Source organism: Pararge aegeria, chromosome 20, assembly GCF_905163445.1.
Source record: "Pararge aegeria chromosome 20, ilParAegt1.1, whole genome shotgun sequence".
Lineage (NCBI taxonomy): Eukaryota > Metazoa > Arthropoda > Insecta > Lepidoptera > Nymphalidae > Pararge > Pararge aegeria.
The window spans coordinates 15379323-15397184 of record NC_053199.1 but is presented as its reverse complement, the minus strand read 5'-3'; the positions used below and the strand labels follow the sequence as shown (position 1 = coordinate 15397184).

Genomic DNA, 17862 nt, shown 5'->3' with positions numbered 1-17862 from the left:
CTAGTTACGTAACATTTGGAATTAAGACTCGTCTTCGGTAATCCGCATTGCTCGTATTATTCTGAAATGCGAATTTATGTTTGTTGGTTTGTACTCAAATCTTACTACGACGTTAACTCTTTCAAATCGGCATATTTGCTCTATTTGAATATTCTACATCAGTGATTGTTGATGTTGAATGAACGAGTTGATGAATTTCTTAATGACAAGGTCGATTGGAAGCGGCCAGCTCGGCTCTCATCTCCCGCAAGATAGAAAGATAATTGTAAATGTTGATGTTGGAAAAGGTCAACTACTGAGTTTCTTGCCCGCTCTTCTCGGTGGAATCTGCTTTCCAAATCGGTGGTAGAGTCACTACAGGTACACATACTTGACGTGTCAAAAGTGCTTATAAAGTAAGACTTCCTAAAATAAATGAATTTTAATTGCCAGTGGTCCAGGTGAACCCTTAGGGACCCACGATAGGCTAGGGGTCTACATTGAAGTGATGAAAGTTCGTGTATGTTTATGTACCTAAATACCACAGTTTTATTTAAGTAATATTTACTTACATACTATAAACAAACGCAGTCAGGTAACAAGGATTAAGAAGGAGGGAGGAGAAATAAAATGAAACACAACTAAATAAAAAAAGTATATTTATATAGTTTATACAATGGTTTTAAAATAAATACACATTTATTTTATTTTTTAAAATTACAAGACGAACCCGTTCATGCTACACTGTAGCTCAGGTCTGGTATTGGAAATGGTGTAGAAACACTAGTATTAAGAAAAACAAGATCGAAAAATTTCAAGTAAATCAATCGACTAACTTTCGAGGGAAACAATAAATAATTTTCTAGCTGAAGCTAGCTAGCTGTAGGTATTTTATTTAATAATAATAATAATAATAATAATAAAATCATTTATTCACACGATTATTAAATTGTGACAGAAATCATAGCTTAGTACTATGTATGGTTGAATCACTGGTACCTAAACTGAGTAAAAACTCGTACTATAGATATCAGTGCACTCCCCTATATAATTGGACATAGTTTTTTTAATATTTTTTTGTATTTCTCTTCCTTTGGTTTGATGGTTACTCTAGGAACATACCAAAGTTTAGGAGTAGTTTATGGCTGGACGCTCAACGTGGACACTGTGGAAAATACATGTTTCTCCACAAGTTTGTCGCAGTGGCTTAAAGATAATCTCGTCCGCCTCACTTGCACACTCGCTTATATCCCAGTGATAAAAGGATCGGAACTACATTAAAGCCTAGTGATAAAACAATCGAAACTACTCGCCTATAGCCCATTATAGCCCAGTGATAAAATTAATAAATTACGCTTATATTATAGTGTTAAATCTTTCGGAACTGTTTATCTACACACTTGCTTATCACTAATTGCCAACTCTAGCCAGCGATGGAACTGGGGCCATTAGGCGATGTACAGACGTAGCAATTTTGTAAGAGTTAACTGGGAAGATGCTCTCGATGACGATTTTAACATACCTTCCTAACTTCAAAATTGTGTGCAGACACAGAAACTCTGAGTATCAACTTTAATTTATTTTTCTGTTGCATTCCAGTTTCTTAACTAACTTACCAATTTATTTATTATAATTATATACATTTTCATCAGTGGGTACGAAGTTATCTTAAATTGCTGCTCAGATTTCTGCTGTCGAGAACCGCAGACCGCAATGCATCGTGGTATCTCTCTACCTCATAGTTTAAGTTACTAGCAGCAACCGCGAAATTTTACCTTTTTTATTATTGGATAGAAGAAGGCGTTACTTTGCGGAAATCCATAATATATTATTAAAATTAAGCTCAATTTGCTATATCCGCGAACAGCAGGAGAATCTTTATGGTGTAATTTATAATTTCTTCAATCCGTATACTCAACACCAAACAGATCCTCGGCAATGTACCCTCTACGCACGAGCGAAACGAGCTAAACGTGCTGTAAACATCATATCATATAGCGTGTCCAATCGTTTTAGTATTAAATTAAGTTAATATTCGAAAATTGTATTGTGACTTTAATAAAGTTGAGGCAATGATGAATTTCTCATAGAGCTCTTATCCCTGCCCCAACGGAGACTTTATTCAAGTCAAGGCAAGTGGTAGGTAAATACATTTTCGCTTCCATTTGTCCTTGCAAACTCAACCCCTAGTTTTAGAAACAAAAAAGGTTAGAGGAATTGGTGGGTGTTTGGTGAGCTGAGTACAGCAACCCTGGCACTTTTGCTGGAGGATTTGGGAGTTCCTTTGAGCTGTAAACACAGGTTTCACAAGGAAACTTAAATTACGTTGTTAGTTGCTACGTTTGCGAAGCGCCTAATGAGACTTATTTATAGGGTCAACAGTTTGTGAACTTGTGCGTGTTGTTGGCGTCCCTGGGTTGCACGTGGATCATGACCTTGATGCCGAGCCCGCGCCGCGCCACCTCGTAGGCCTCCAGGCTCTGCTCCAGGCCGAAGTGGTGCGTCACCAGCGGCCGCACGTTGATCTTGCCGCTCGCCACCATGGCCAGCGCGATGGGGTACCTGCACGGGAAACGAACATTGTAACGAAAATAAACCTAGAAGCAACCTTTCCGCAAAGTAATGTGTCTCAAGAATTATTGTTGTATATGCCAAAGCTGCAATGCCAGAATTCTGGAGTCAGAAGAAACCAAACGTAAGTAAAATATGCGCGAATTTAATAGAGGTGACAAAGTAGACATAAACTTTGGGGTTCGTAGTTCTTGGCACGCATTTAAAAATCACCATGACGTTCGCCAGCAAGACAAAATTTTTTGAGAAACTTGAATACCTACGGATAATGCGACGAGCGTCCAAAAATTAGATTTGGAACGCCAGGGCTTACGTGACGCGTCTTGCAAACGTAAGAGTTCGGTCCGGAACGGGAACGGAATTTTATAGAGTTTAAGTTTCGTGTGAGTTGCTAAAAGAAATGGTATATACTCACTCGTTGACGTATCGGAAGATGCCGCGAATATCCACCTCCCTCGCCACCGCGCCCGCCAGCGGAACCGTCAGCTCGGGCCCGCCCATGCCCACCAGAACCGCCACGCCGCCGGACTTTGTCGCCTGGAATGGAAATAACGTGATAGCATACTTGACCAAGTGGTGCGGATAGCCGCTCAGAATGCTCAGTTGTCACCACCCGTCCTATTACCTCGGGTGTCGTACGAGGCGACTAAGGCAATATAACGAAGAACGGCCCGCATCGTCCTCTGTGCTACTACTACCATCTAATGCGATCACATATCGGCCTGCCCAGCGTGGCGATTATGGGCCATCCTTCCCCTTGGAAGAGATCTTCAGTCTAGCAGAAGACTGCTATATATATATATATATATAGGCTATTGATTGACTAGGGGAGTACAACAGAGACAGCAGCCACTCATGCATAAGTAGAAAATAGGAGGAGAAGTTAAAAGGCAGTAAAAAAATAAATATTTTGTATCAGAACCATATCACGACAATCGTGAGCTGGCACTTATTTAAAAAACTACTAGTGAGATCGCCAACCCTTCTGGTCATATGGACCAATCCTCCCGTTTGAAGACATCTTCAGTCTAGCAGAGGACTGTTCAACAATTCAACCAATTGACGTCCACTGCTGGACATCGGTATTTTGTAGTTCCATAATCTACGGTACGGTCCAGACTGTTGGAACTGTCCGTTATAGGCTATTAATGATTGATGATCCACGGAATTTTACCATAATTTATATAATTTAAATATTGTAAGAATGTAATAACTCACCAATAAAGCAAGCCGTACTGTTGACTGCGCTCCGCTAGCATCGAAGGAAATGTCCGGATGACCTTCGAGAAGCTCGTGGACCTTTCTAACTAGCTCCGTTTCTTGAGAATCTCGAGATACCAGGAGAGTATAATCTGCGCCCAACTCCTTGGCTACGTCTAATCTGCTCTGAAGGATATCTAGAAGTAAGATATAACCTTTAATTTGATATCATGCTATATTACGATATTGTATCTATCTACGATGGAAAACTTAATGTGAGCAATAATTAGTTGAATCAGTCTCTAGCAGTTGCAGCTATTAACTTGAAAGTTCATTCATAGGAAGATATAACTGTGCCGTCAACTCTTCAATCTTAGTATTGATTGATGGACCAAGCAGCAGGGCTAGGCAGGAGACAAAAGTTACATCCCCTGATTATATACCCTGACTAGGGATATAATTAACGATGTCTAGCTGCTTAAACACAGGAACACGGAATAGGAGAAGTTTACCCCCGTTAATTATTCCACATATATTATTTGAATATTATTTCCACTAGTGCGTCAATGTTCTGAGAGTTAATACAGCTCTAGAAGATAAATTTTTACCCTTTCTCCGGGGATATAATTGTCTCCTGCGCCAGATGGCCCACTAACAGATGGTTAGTGAAATACCATAGTCTATAAACAGATCAGCACTTCGCAGGCCCTGCCAGGAACATGTACTGCAATGTTCTACCCTGAGTCCATCAAACTGACGCATAGGTGTTAAGCTCCTGTAATTTAACCGGCAACCACGCTCTTCAGACCGGAACTCAGCAGTGCAACAATGTTTTGCGGCTGAAATAAGCATGGCTTGGGAGGCACTGCCACAAAAAGTTCTAGGTACTTCTACTTAATGATTGAGGAAGACGTTGCGTATGGGGAGAACATAATATAAAATTAAATGAAATAAAATCATTTTATTTCATGTCGGGGACCAATATACAAAATCAAGAGATAAAATGAAAAAATAAAATTTAAAATTTAAATTAGAATATATTAAATTACCATTAAAATTCAACTTTTTTTATATTAATTCAGGTTTGGAATCTGGTGCACTTTTTGCCAATGTTTAAAAAATTACGTTGTTAATGACATCTGAGATTTAAACATACCATGTGATGGATAAAAATAATTCACTAGAGCAAGGTTTTTTTTAAACATACATTTTCTCGATGGTAATCTCACGATACCTTGATCATAATATGTGGAAACTACTCCTACCAAAAAAAGTACAGTCATAACAGACTAATGTACCTATAATTCTTGCTGCCAATCTGTTAATGATTGAAAAACTCTGTGTGTTATAGGAAATATCTTTCTTAGGGGTCAAAAGAAGTATTACAATCTAACCTGTGATGAGAACTTTGCTAGCCCCCATGGCCTTGGCGGCCAACATTGTGACCAGGCCAATGGGCCCCGCGCCAAGCACCAGCACCACGTCTCCACCAGTCACTCCGCCACGCCGACACGCGTGTATGCCTACTGATAGAGGCTCCAGTAGAGCACCTTCCTCCATTGACACATGGTCTGGCAATCTAGATACATAATACTCCACCATAAATGCATTTTCGTAGAGGATGACTGATGTTGTAATGAAATGTTTGTTACAATTTAATTTGAACAATTAAATTAAAAAAAAAAATTAAAAATACTAAGAAAAAAATATGACGAGAAGATGTTATAAAAACTGACATTGCTGATCAACTCTGACTATCAGAATTTTGTACTGCTAAGTCGATATGAGTTGAACTGCATTTTCCGAATTACAAACTAAGCTGTAATCAGGAATCGTCGAACGCTGTGAATTTAAGTAGGTTCGATTCCTGGCAGAGGCAGTTTGGGTATTAATAATTTCTGTATTTTCTCTGTTCTGGTGTTTGGCTGTAGCTAGTTACCACCCTACCGATAAAGACGTGCCGCTAAGCGATTGAATTAGTGTTTTGGTGCCATCGCGTAGAAACCTATTACGGGTATAGCTACCACACTCCTTAACAAGTTAGCCCTTGATTGAAATCTTACTAAGATCTACCATCTTAGGCCTAACTTGTTGTGGAATAAAAAAAAACTGATTTCGGGAATCAAATCGGTAATTGTAATGAAGCTTGGAAAGACGTACTTGTAACAGAAGTCGGCGGCGTGCTTGTAGTACCGCACGAGGTTGCCGTGCACGGGTGGCGTGGCGCAGAACTGGATGTCGGGGCACAGGTGGTAGCGGCCCGTCTTGCAGAACTCGCAGTAGCGGCACGGCACGCCGGGCTCGATGGCCACACGGTCGCCGACTTTCAGGCTAGTCACCTTGGCGCCAAGCTACGACAAAGAATCACGAATTTCAATGAAGGGACAGCCAGAACTAGCAGTACTTAGTAAAGCATTTTGTGACAGAGCTGGTCTGGGCAGGTGCCTGCTACCGCCAATTGCCATGCTTATTTTTGCCGTCAAGTTTCCTGTGTTCCGGTCTGAGGGGTATGGTTTCCGGTGTAACCCCTCCCGGCGATGGACTCATCGCGGAACTTTGTATGACGTATTCCTTTCGATGGTTTTAAATTTACCACCTGCTTGGTCAGTTCGTCAACGTCAATATAGTCAATATATAATATAGATATATTGACTATATTGACGTCCACAGCATAGACATAGGTTTACTGCTGGTATAAGTCCACTGGTGGCCTTTTGTATTCTGCGTCTATTTTTATGTTTCTTTCTTTCTTGTATAATTCTTTTACTTCACGTGGTGTAAAAATAAAGAGTAATACTAATAATAGGACTTTTGAAGGGCGTCCCAAATTCCACCATTCTGGGCCAGCAGCACCCCGCGGCTCGCTTGATGTCGTTTGTCCAACTGGTTGGGGGTCGACCAACGCTGCGTTTACCGTTATGTGCCTCGCCTAATGCCATTTCTGCTTCGCGAATCTGAGCTATGTCGGTAACTCTAGTTCTTTTACGGATCTCCTCATTTATGATTTGACCACGTAGAGCTCTTTTCATCGCTCGCTGAGGGACTCTGAGCCTTCTTATGAGGCCCATAGGCGCGTCAATTATTATTACCTAAAAAATATTTAAAAACGCCTGACTTTCAATATATTGTACATAATTCTACTAATTAAGCTCCTTTCATCTCATACACATACTGAAAACTGAAACATAGACCTGCTAGTATTTTATACCACGGAAAAGTAGTGCGATGTAGTCTCACTTGATCGTTAATTCTTATTTTATGCACGTAAATGTATCTAAACGCTTCGCTTATTGATTCAATTTTATAGTAATTTCATAAAAGCACTTAGGTACTTCATAGATACTTGATTATCGTGTGTATTTTATGACTTGTTATTTAAGTATCTACTTATCTAGATTATAATCCAGGTAAATTGTTTAACAGATTATTATAGTAACTATGTAATTAAAGATGGAGAGAATTGTGCTTGGAGTATACCTTTGTGGAATAAGGAGGCATCTGTTGATCACGTCAGCAAGGCTAGCACAGGCTGGGGACAAAAATTATATCCCCTGATAAAGGGGTATAATTAACGTATCCACCTGCTTAAGCACGGGAATATGGAAGAGGAGTAGTTTACTCCCGTTTATTACACATATATTATTTGGATATTATTTCCACTTGTGCGCCAAATCTCTGAGAGTTGCTAAAGCTGTGGGGGAAGATAAATTTTTATCCTTTCCCCGGGGATATAATTGAATCCCTAGATCGATTTATCGCCCCCGAAACCCCCTGTATACTAAATTTCATGAAACTCGTTGGAGCCGATTCCGAGATTACAATTATACATATATAAACAAGAATTGCTCGTTTAAAGATATAAGATATAAGACAATATAATATGAGTCTATAATTTGCGTAGTAAATGAAGATTCGAGGACAATACTTTAGCTTGGCATAAATTGGCGTAACGACAACTCATTGTGCTGAGTGCTGCTATATGACCTGTTTAAAGAACTGAAACAATATAAATTATCTAAGTACTTGGTTCTTTACAGCGAAAAAAATATATGTTAGCCATGATTGGTTATATTTCTGAATAATTACAAAATTACATTAAGGATCTTTGTCGGTAACTAGCCACGGCCGAAGCATCCGCCTGTCCAGACCGGACAAAATTCAGAAATTATAATTCCTTTTTTTTTTTAATTTTGTAGGCAATTGTTTTTTATTTACTAACAGGTGGATCATCTGTTTCGTCCGACCAATATTACTATATAAAAAAAAAAATAAGGAATCCACTGACTTTCACTATAGGCAGTGTACATTATTTTACTAGTTTCTTAATTTTTTTTTCTAAGCCCTTCTCAACAGATAACCATAGTGAAAAATATTTAATGCGCCGTTTAATTAGCCAGTAATTTTCTACATTCTTCTTGGTACAAACTTTCGGACATTCGATAGAAAATATTACTTTCTTGTTTTTTTGTTATTTCAGAAAGTCAGACGAATTTGTAAAAAATAACCGCACATTTTAGTGAGCAAATTTGAAATAAGTTTCATACTTATTTATAAAAACTTGGGATACATTAAAAAATACTTTAATATTTAGACATTAGGTACTATGGTACCTAAAGTCCATTTTGGTTGTTTACATTTTTTTTAAACTAATTTATTCTGACATTCGATCCAAGTGTAGGTAAAATCACGTTAATAATAAAAATTATAAATTTTCATTTTTGTGGGACAAGCCCGGAATTATGTTTTGCACCAGCTTCCGTTCTTCCCAGAGTAATTAAAGTTTCGAAGCTGTTGGCCAAGATAAAAATCTATTAGATTCAGATATAATTATACTGAAATTTAAAGTTTCTGCTTAATGGGAAAACGAACAGCGCGGTCAGATAATAATAAATAAATATAGATACTACGACAATACACACATGGGTACTAAGATAGCTGTTGAATATCTTTATGAATATAATACATATAAATACTTATAATATACAGACACTGAAAAACAATCACACAAATATTTTCCAGTTGTGGGAATCGAACCCACGGCCTTGGACTCAGAAAGCAGGGTCGCTGCCCACTGCGCCAATCGGCCGTCGATAGTATAGACTAGGACACCTGACGGAAGATATTTTCTGTTTATACATTTGTAAACATACTCGCAAGTGTGTTTGAATCTGCGCTATGTAAAGAAGTAATCTTTAGTTTGCCCATACCGCCTTTAATTATTTATTTATTAATCAAGGCCGTCTACATGAGAATAATTTTAAATAATTGTGAAACAACAGACAGTATTATTACCATTAGTTTGCTTACTAGATGTAGGTATACTGTATTCCTTAGAAAACGAATTTAATAGTGAGAAGTGTAACAAGAAATGTTCCATACGCGTTTCATACGACGATTTTCATCACACTTGCGAGGAAAAAAAGGATAAACTGTTAAATACGTTCTTAGAATATAACTGACAAGTTTTTGTATGAAAGTTTCGTAGGCTATGTATATATTTCTAGATTTTTATATATTTCCAGATTTTGGATGAAAAATTATGTTTTGTACTGCCTCGCGATTCGTGCCTCGATTATTATCTATCCCTATCCCTACTAATATTATAAATGTCAATGTAAGTTTGTTTGTTACGCTTTCACGCAAAAACTACTTAACCGATCCTCATGTAACTTTGTACACATATTCTTGGAAGTGTTAGAAGTAATATAGGATACTTTTTATCCCGACATTAAGCTCGGTTCCTTTGGGAGAGGGATTTTACACCATAACTCCGACAAATTTTAACCGATTTAAATAATTATTTTTGTACTATAGAGGTTATAACATGTGTTTAATTTTGCCCAAACTGTGGTTGGAGATAGAGAACAGAACTCCTCAGCGGACAGCAGCAAACCCATCATTTAAGGCTTAGCGATACTGAATACTTTAATTTTTTTTAGATCTTCAACTAAATTTAATGCCACATCAAAAAACAAAATCAAACGCAGACGAAGTCGAGGGCAACAGCTAGTTAAATATACTTTTGCTCTACTTTCCAATTTATATTAGACATTTTTAACTTTTTAATACTTGTAAAGGGTAAAATTTGATTCCAATTAATATGAGAAGGGTGACTTAAAGCAACCACTTTTTATCACGCTTTTTTTAAATCATAACCTACTAATTGAATATCAAACCTAGGTACCTAACGCACGAAACACATAGAAGCCGTGGCGGAAGTGAACAATCCTGGATGGGTTTTGTTTAAAATTTTCTCTAAAGACTTGACTTGACTTGACTTTGAAAAAGGTACCTACCTAACTTCTTAAATGGACTGGTCTTAAAAATTCTTAAGTTTTTATGTTATAAGTTTTGGAGAACAATATTTATGTTAAAGTGGAGATAAAATTATATATCATAATTCGTTGTCATTATGTACTTTATCTGACGCAAATAAATATGTTATGTTTACAAGAACGTTTTATGGCTAACGTAATTCACTTATCACCACGTTACAGCTAACAGTTAGTAGGTATAAGTAACGATAACAGAATTACAATAATGACACCGGCATGGGCTAACAACTATTATAATCAACACATTGTGTTCAAATGTTTTACATATTTTATTCTATAGTGCTTCGTCCTCGCACAAAGCACCTGGTGTTGTAAAAACTTTTAGGGGTAACGCCATATAAAGATTCATTCTATAAGTGTTCAATACTTACACAGTGCCAGATTAACCACGTAGCAAGAGTACTAATTGTTACGGGCCCCGCATATTAATTACCGCTTATCTCTGTCTGACTGACTGACTGACTGACACGAGCACAGAAATCGCCTACAGTAATTTACTACACTATTAATTACCCAAAAAATTGTATCCTATAGTTTATAGAAGTTTATACGTATTTAAGATACGTATTGAGTATTGAATTGTATTTTTATCACTTTATACTTAAGAACCCATAACAGATCAAGGGTTTTTTTTAAAAATTGCTAGGGGCCCCGCGCTTGTTTAATCAGGAACTGTACCTAATTACACTACATACATTATAAATAATCCACTACCACTCGAGCAGACATGTCTCATTTCAAAATGTAAAGGTTTAGGCCGTCGCAACTCTTAGAACACCATTGACCATGTGCCGATTGGTAGACTTCACATGCCTTTGAGTACGTAATGAACTTTCAGTCATGCAGGTTTCCTAAGATCGATCTTAAATACGATGTATTCGATTACCAGTAAAGCAAGTGATATTTAAGTGTTTAAAACGCACATAACTCCGAAACAAAATTGGATGGAAAGGGAGGCTGAAGTCCTAACCACTAGGCTATCATCACTCACACTATTTCAATTTTAGCATGTCAAGTTAAGCCGTTTTTGCTATAGACGCTGAAAAACAGCTTTGAAGCCTCAAAATTGAATTGAATTGAAAACCTGTGTGAGGTTAAATTTTAAGTAGATCCTGTTTGCTTCAGTGTCAAAGCAGACTTTTTTATTTCTGATCTAGGTATTATATTTCAAGGTTGCCAGCGTGGTGGCAGATCAGAATATAATTGTCACCACCCCTCCTCTTACCGCGGGTGTCGTACGAGGCGATTAAGGGAATATACAGAGAACGGGAGGAGGAACGGAGCATCCTCTGTTGTACTACTATCATCAACTGCGATCACCAACCTGTCTGCCCAGCGCAGAGTAGTGATTATGAGAGGCCTTTAGTCCAGCAGGAAACTGTTAAAGTCTATATAAATTTAACATAGGGAATCTATGTTCGATCTTTAAATATGTTAATTAACATGTTTATGTTTTTTAACATTTTCGGCCCTCACAATTGGTGCACACACAACCACAACAAATGAATACACTTTTATTGTACACCAAAGAAAAAAAGTAGTTACAGAGATGTAAATACATATCAAGAGAGTACAATTTGGTGGCCTTATCGCTACATAGCGATTTCATCCAGGCAACCAAAGGCGTAAAAGGAAAAAACATAGAAAAGAGGTAGGTGGTGTAATTAATAAGATTTCAAAATTATACAAATATATAAATAAAATATATATAGTACCTGTGGTAATCGATTAAATATTCGTATAATGTGCCTGATTATTTATTTACACTTTTATTACCTTTTGCAATAGGTTTTTTTTATTTGGATTTGCATTGCCCTGATTACCTCTGGGAGGTATTGAACCGATATTGTTGGGCTGTATAACGATGGGAAAATTTATTTTACCTACCTACCTTATCAGAAGCAATTTAGATATCTCACTTATAAACAAATAATACAGCATAAGATAACGTTAGCTGCACTTAATCTTTTTATTGCAGCTGCGGGGGGAGAGGGGGGGTATGCTTCTTCTATGATTAAAATATACTTATTCTGTTGGATAGACATATATATGAGTATATATGTAGAATAAGTAGGAACCTAGCAACTTTTGTACTCGGATATGTTTTCCTATTTACTGATATGATCCAAGAGATATAAACTCAGTGTCGACCTTTGCTATACAGTGACGACCTTTTATTCTGTAGTGTAAGATGTTAATTATGTGATACACGGGGAGATTTCATGGAGATCGCACTCTTCGGATTGGCCTCGTAGAACTGCCATAGTGGCGTTTTTGTACAAACACTGCAATACTTGGGTATGTCGGCAGTCCATTCGGCATCTCTGCAGTAACCTTAACACATCCCAAGTCCACCAACGCTAAGCAAAGTGGCAATAATTATTATAAAATATATAAGTGCGACCGTGGAGTCTATATGCAAAAAAAAATCCTGTGCAATTTATACACACACGGCAGAAGTGTAATTTCTGAAAAGTAGCTTAAGGTGGATGTAGAGTATCAGAACTATTAGGATAAATGTAAGGTTTATTATTTAGTTTCCATGGTAACCAGATGAGGTAAAAAATGTATAATGTTTTTTATCTCACTCTGCCCTATACATATATGTGTTTGTGTCTCAATGGACTTATTTTTCGTTTCATCGAGTTTGAAATCACAATGTGATAGAATCACAAATCTTGCAAACAATACACCGCGTTTGATTGACTCATTTAGTGACAAAATCTCAGGCTCATTTTATGCGCAAAGTATCAGCTTGGCTGTTCAGTGATATGCAGCCAACATTCTAATGTCAGCCTGGATTTACGCTGCAGCCATTCGAGCCCCGGACCGCCTGTGCCCCGGCATTAGTGTGTTCCGTGCTTTATATTTAGCATACTTCTTAATAAGTTGTTATATAAGTTTATCATTATATTATAACTAAACAAAGACAGGTTTGACACACCTCCACATTCAACCGGTTTGAAGGTCAAACTAGCATTGGAATTGCTTTACATTTAAACGACGTCTAAATAATTTCTTAACAAACATTCAGACGTCCAGACAATTTACATTTAATATACAGCGCTTCCCCACTCACTATGAGTGATTAGGGCTACAGCTTTCTTTCAGGTGGACCGAGTTTCCCCGAAAGGGAAGCAGAAGCCATACCCATCAGGTTATCAACGTGTAACACGAAGTATTTAAAATAATTAACTTTCCTAAAATATATTTTGAGATTTCTCAATATTTCCTAATTAATATTTGTATTATTTGCCTAATATACAACATATACAAATATGTAAATATATAACATAAATATCTATATCAATATATAACATATAACATCCTCAATTTATATGAAATACATACTATAAATCAATCAATATGAATATATAATAAAAAACCAAAGCTAGGAACGTTCCAAATCAACCCTGGTGTAAGAAAAGCCAACTCGCAGTAAATAAATATTTAGCAAGCTCTTGAAACTTTGTATAAAAACTATTGGTGATCAGATCACTGCGCCAGCTAGGTGGACTACATGATAATTCTGCCCAGGCCGATTGAACGGCCGATTGGCGCAATGGGCCGCGATCCTGCTTTCTGAGTCCAAGGCCGTACGGGCTCGATTCCCACAACTGCAAAATGTGTGTGTGATGAACATGAATGTTTTTCAGTGTCAGGGTGTTTATATGTATATTATAATTTGATTATACTAACTCATCAGTGGCCTGCATAGAGTATGCACTAAGCGGTCAGATGATATAAAAGAAAAAATCTCCAGTAAGAGTTATAAGAAACTGAAGTACAGGCACTGTACGAGTTAGCCTGCACTAAAGTTTTTGTATCTCGTACTGGAGATTTATCATATCATACATTGTGTAGTTATTTTTATTATTTCCTGTATTGTTATGTGGTGTACAATAAAATTGTGAATACACTCATTCATATTATACATTCATTCAGTCATTCATATTTCGACCCAGTTACATGGACCGTGGTCACAACGAGTGAGATTTTTTTTAGGTCAGAACGTCAGCGGCTGTTTTGTCATACACAGCTAAGACACACTACATGAAACACTTAGTATATGTCTGTATGTACGTGTCTTCGCCGCCATACATTTTTTAAGACGTGTCATACATTTGCGCGGGGGGACAGCTGCCCTCCCCGGTCCCTATTTGGGTACGCCCATGACGACGAAACTAATGACTGAATGGATGTAAAAAGTGGTACCTTGGCGACGACTCCCGAAGCCTCGTGGCCCATGATCATAGGCTCCCGGAGCACGAAGTGTCCGCACGACCCACTCTGCCAGTAGTGCACGTCTGAGCCACATATGCCAACGCAGTCCATGCGCAAGAGTACCTCTGTAAGACATTATAAGACTCCAGGTTAATGGCGGTGGAAGCCTAGTGGTTTAGGTTGCTTCTTAAATAGTTGAAAATTACAATGTGAGATGGTGATAACAAAAAAAAACAACCGGCTAAGTTTGATGTGGGTTTCTTCATAGACCACGGTAGCCCTCATAGATTTAGTTTTAAGTTGACGAATTTGGATATCGGTATCAACTCACTTCTATGTCATATTTTACATGTAATGTACGCATCGAAAGTGCCTAATAAGTTTTTGACTTTGGTTATGACTTCAGTCTGCCTTCCGGGGGGAACGAGAGCTTTTTTTTAATTTATTCTGCCATAAGTTACACGGTATCGAGCTAACTTGCTACGGGTAAGGCATAAATACGAGTTACCCCGATCATACTCGGCCAGTATTAAATAACCTCCTTGGCGCAATGGTGAGCGCTGAGAGGGAAATTAATGAATTTGTAATTTCCAATTTTTTTCTGGTCTGGTCTGACGGGAGGCTTCGGTATAGGCTAGTTACCACCCTACCGATAAAGACGTCCCGCTAAGCGACTTAGCGTTCCGTTACAATGTCGCGAAACAGATTAAGGATATGGATTTAATATAACTGCCGTATCCCTTACAGGTTCCCGTCACGATCTTAGACTGCATCATCACTTATCAGCAGCACGGCTAGCATGGGCATGAGAAAAAAAACCCGGGGAAAGGATATACATTTATCTTCTCCCACAGCTTTATCAACTCTCAGCGCACTGGCGCACAAGTGGAAATAATATCCAAATAATATACATATGTGTATTAATAAACGGGGGTAAACTTCTCCTATTCCGTGCTCCAGTGATTTAGCAGGTGGGCACGTTGATTATATTCCTTGTCAGGGGATATAATTTTTATGTCTACCAGCCAAACCCTTGACCATCTATTTCGGGAATGTCCCCGCTTCGGAAGACTCCGCCTGGACCATGAGTTCCTTTGCGGGCACCTTGGGGTCTCCCCCTATTAGCTGCGCTCTCTGATGCGAAAAAGATCTGCCTCGCAATCTTACACCGACATGGTAAACTCCATCCTGAGTGAGCTCAAGCGATTCAACACTATTTAGTAGATTATAAATTTTTAGTAATAATTATTATAAGTGTGTAAATTTTATAGTTTTAGTTTATCTATGTGTATAGGAAGAACAGCCTGGCCGATGTATCAAATCGCAGAAGCAGGGCTGTACTTTTTTTCAAAAATTGTACCTTACGAAACGAAGTATATAAAATAAGATAATGTAAGAAAACTAAATTAATTTAAAAAAAAAAACCCATGCTAGCCCTGCTGGTGTGACTGCAATCAAAGGCAAGCTTATTGTGGAACAAAAGAGTTTGATCCCCGGCACCAGTGGCGTGCATAACATACATGCACAGAAGCACTGCATACCCAAATTATTTCATATAGCTCGTATTGGAGGGGAATGTTCCTATTTTATGCTATATATCTGCTTTATGCATACCCTGGCCGCTGTGCACGCTACTGCCCGGCACTAATCTTTCGGAGTAACGTGCGTTTTAGGAAATAAAATTGCACTTAGGAAAACGTCGTGAGGAAACCTAGATGCCAAAAGCTCGCAAAGGCGTGTGAAGTCTATGGTGGGCGGGTAAAGGGTTGCCAATGATATTGAAACCCGGTCATTGCAGACCTTAACTTACCATCATCTGCTATTGTTGGAATTGGTGTTTGTTCCTACAAAAAAAACAGACTATTTTTAATGTTTAGTTAAAGTATTTTATTTATTTTTATCATTTTTGATTTAGTTTAGTTTTTAATTATTCTTTTTATGTTATAGTGTAGTGTGTTATGTGTAGTGACGGGTCATAAATAAATAAAGTGCTCCACTATAAACTGAGTTGCTACTTGTTAGTAATATGTAATATAAATAACGCCAAAAAAGATCACGCCAAATAATGTGACGCTAAATTGTATCTCCTTTTGAAAGTCGGTTGTATGTCTAGGTACAATCACTTGTTTGTAATCATAAATAACAACCTCGACGTGTACCGTGTACGTACACCGTAGCAGAGAACATTAATACTCAGTATTAGTATTCTCAGAAACAAATATCTTACAATTCTTTGCCCGACCCAGGAATCGAACCTAGGACCTAGTCATCTGTAATCTAGCATGCTAACCACACATCTACAAGGGAATAAGGTGCACTTGAATATTATAAAAGCGAAATTGTGTTGGTTTATTCCTATTTCACGCAGCAACGGGTTACGTGGTAGCTACGAATAGTGACTTTTGCTATTTATAACTACTCCAAGAAAACAAATCCGCGCAGTAAAGACTAGTGAGGTAAATCGATATTCGTAACAACAGCAGATAGGTAAACTTTATTCTTGCGGAACGTTTGTTTTCAAAAAGGCGTGTAAAATTTTGTTAATGCAACGTGACAGATTTTTAAAATGCAATATTTTGTTGCCCAAACATTAATGATTGTACCAAAACAACAACATAAATATCTATCGCAACACGCCAGAAATACCTTATAGAATTGTCGGGAGCAAAAACTAAAAATAGAAATGCATCACTTAAAAATTAAAATCCTATGTTCTTGTCGAGAGCGCAAGAGTTTGGATCGCGAATTCGCGAATATTTGAACTTTAAATCTGTCATTGCATTTAAATTACGACAGACAATTATAACAATATTATATAACTAGACAATTTAAATAACAGTTCCAAAAAATTACGATTTAATTCCGTTGTTTGTTATAAGTAACAAATAAACTTACCAATCGTAAATCTTTTGTTTTGTACAAAACAGCGGCGAGGTTATCTTGTGCCATGGTTATGTTTTCACGCGTGCGCCTCCGACGACTGTCGTCTGTCACTGAACTTTGAAGAGCTGTGGGTCGCGGCTGATATTAGACACAGAGTAGCTACACCCCTCAATTCCAATTACAAATTCGTAAGACTGATTGTTACAAAATATATTAATCTATATACTTTCACTGCTCTGTGCTTGTTACTTACATTTTCGCCTCTTCGTAGTATTTGGTTTCCACGAGATATTCCTTCGGGATTATTTAAATTTTCCGAGATTTAATGTACTTAGTGGCCTACAATTAATTCAGGGTTTACGGATTTAAGTAATCATCATTTCAAAAATCGGCCGAGATGGTTAAGTTGATGTGACATAAAGGATCAAAATACATGCAAACATACAGTTGCATTTATACTTATTTAAACTGCGGTTCCTCCTGCTTCTTCCGACTTTAGTTGATTACTGTGTTGATATAGGCATCGAATCAGTCCCTCGACCGAAGCACTAGGCTATGTCCTCTTTTATAAATATACTACCCCAACAAAGGAGTTAACCAAAACAAAAAAACGGCACGTGTAAGCAAACGCGTTGATATATCGTTGCCAAATCAATAATCCGAACGAAAC

At 37.7% G+C, this 17862-nt stretch overlaps 1 protein-coding gene across 1 annotated transcript; it reads right to left on the bottom strand.

Annotated features, from left to right (window-relative positions):
* Window positions 1-1108: 1108 nt before the first annotated feature.
* Window positions 1109-17315, bottom strand: LOC120632505 (sorbitol dehydrogenase-like). Its single transcript, XM_039902317.1, has 8 exons — window positions 17205-17315; window positions 16120-16153; window positions 14301-14434; window positions 5911-6101; window positions 5145-5329; window positions 3769-3947; window positions 2966-3087; window positions 1109-2541 (listed from the first exon to the last, which is right to left on the bottom strand). The coding sequence occupies exons 1-8, from the start codon at window positions 17256-17258 to the stop codon at window positions 2355-2357; spliced, it is 1086 nt and encodes a 361-aa protein (XP_039758251.1). The 5' UTR covers window positions 17259-17315; the 3' UTR covers window positions 1109-2354.
* Between the last annotated feature and the right edge of the window lie 547 nt (window positions 17316-17862).

What these genes read in the sequence shown, in the direction of transcription:
- LOC120632505 (XM_039902317.1), bottom strand. Translation starts at nt 17,258, where the DNA reads ATGGCACAAGATAACCTCGCCGCTGTTTTGTACAAAACAAAAGATTTA. An exon ending in AAACAAAAGATTTACGATTG is followed by an intron (nt 16,154 to 17,204) that starts GTAAGTTTATTT and finishes TTTTTTTTGTAG; the next exon opens with GAACAAACACCAATTCCAAC. An exon ending in TCCAACAATAGCAGATGATG is followed by an intron (nt 14,435 to 16,119) that starts GTAAGTTAAGGT and finishes AATGTCTTACAG; the next exon opens with AGGTACTCTTGCGCATGGAC.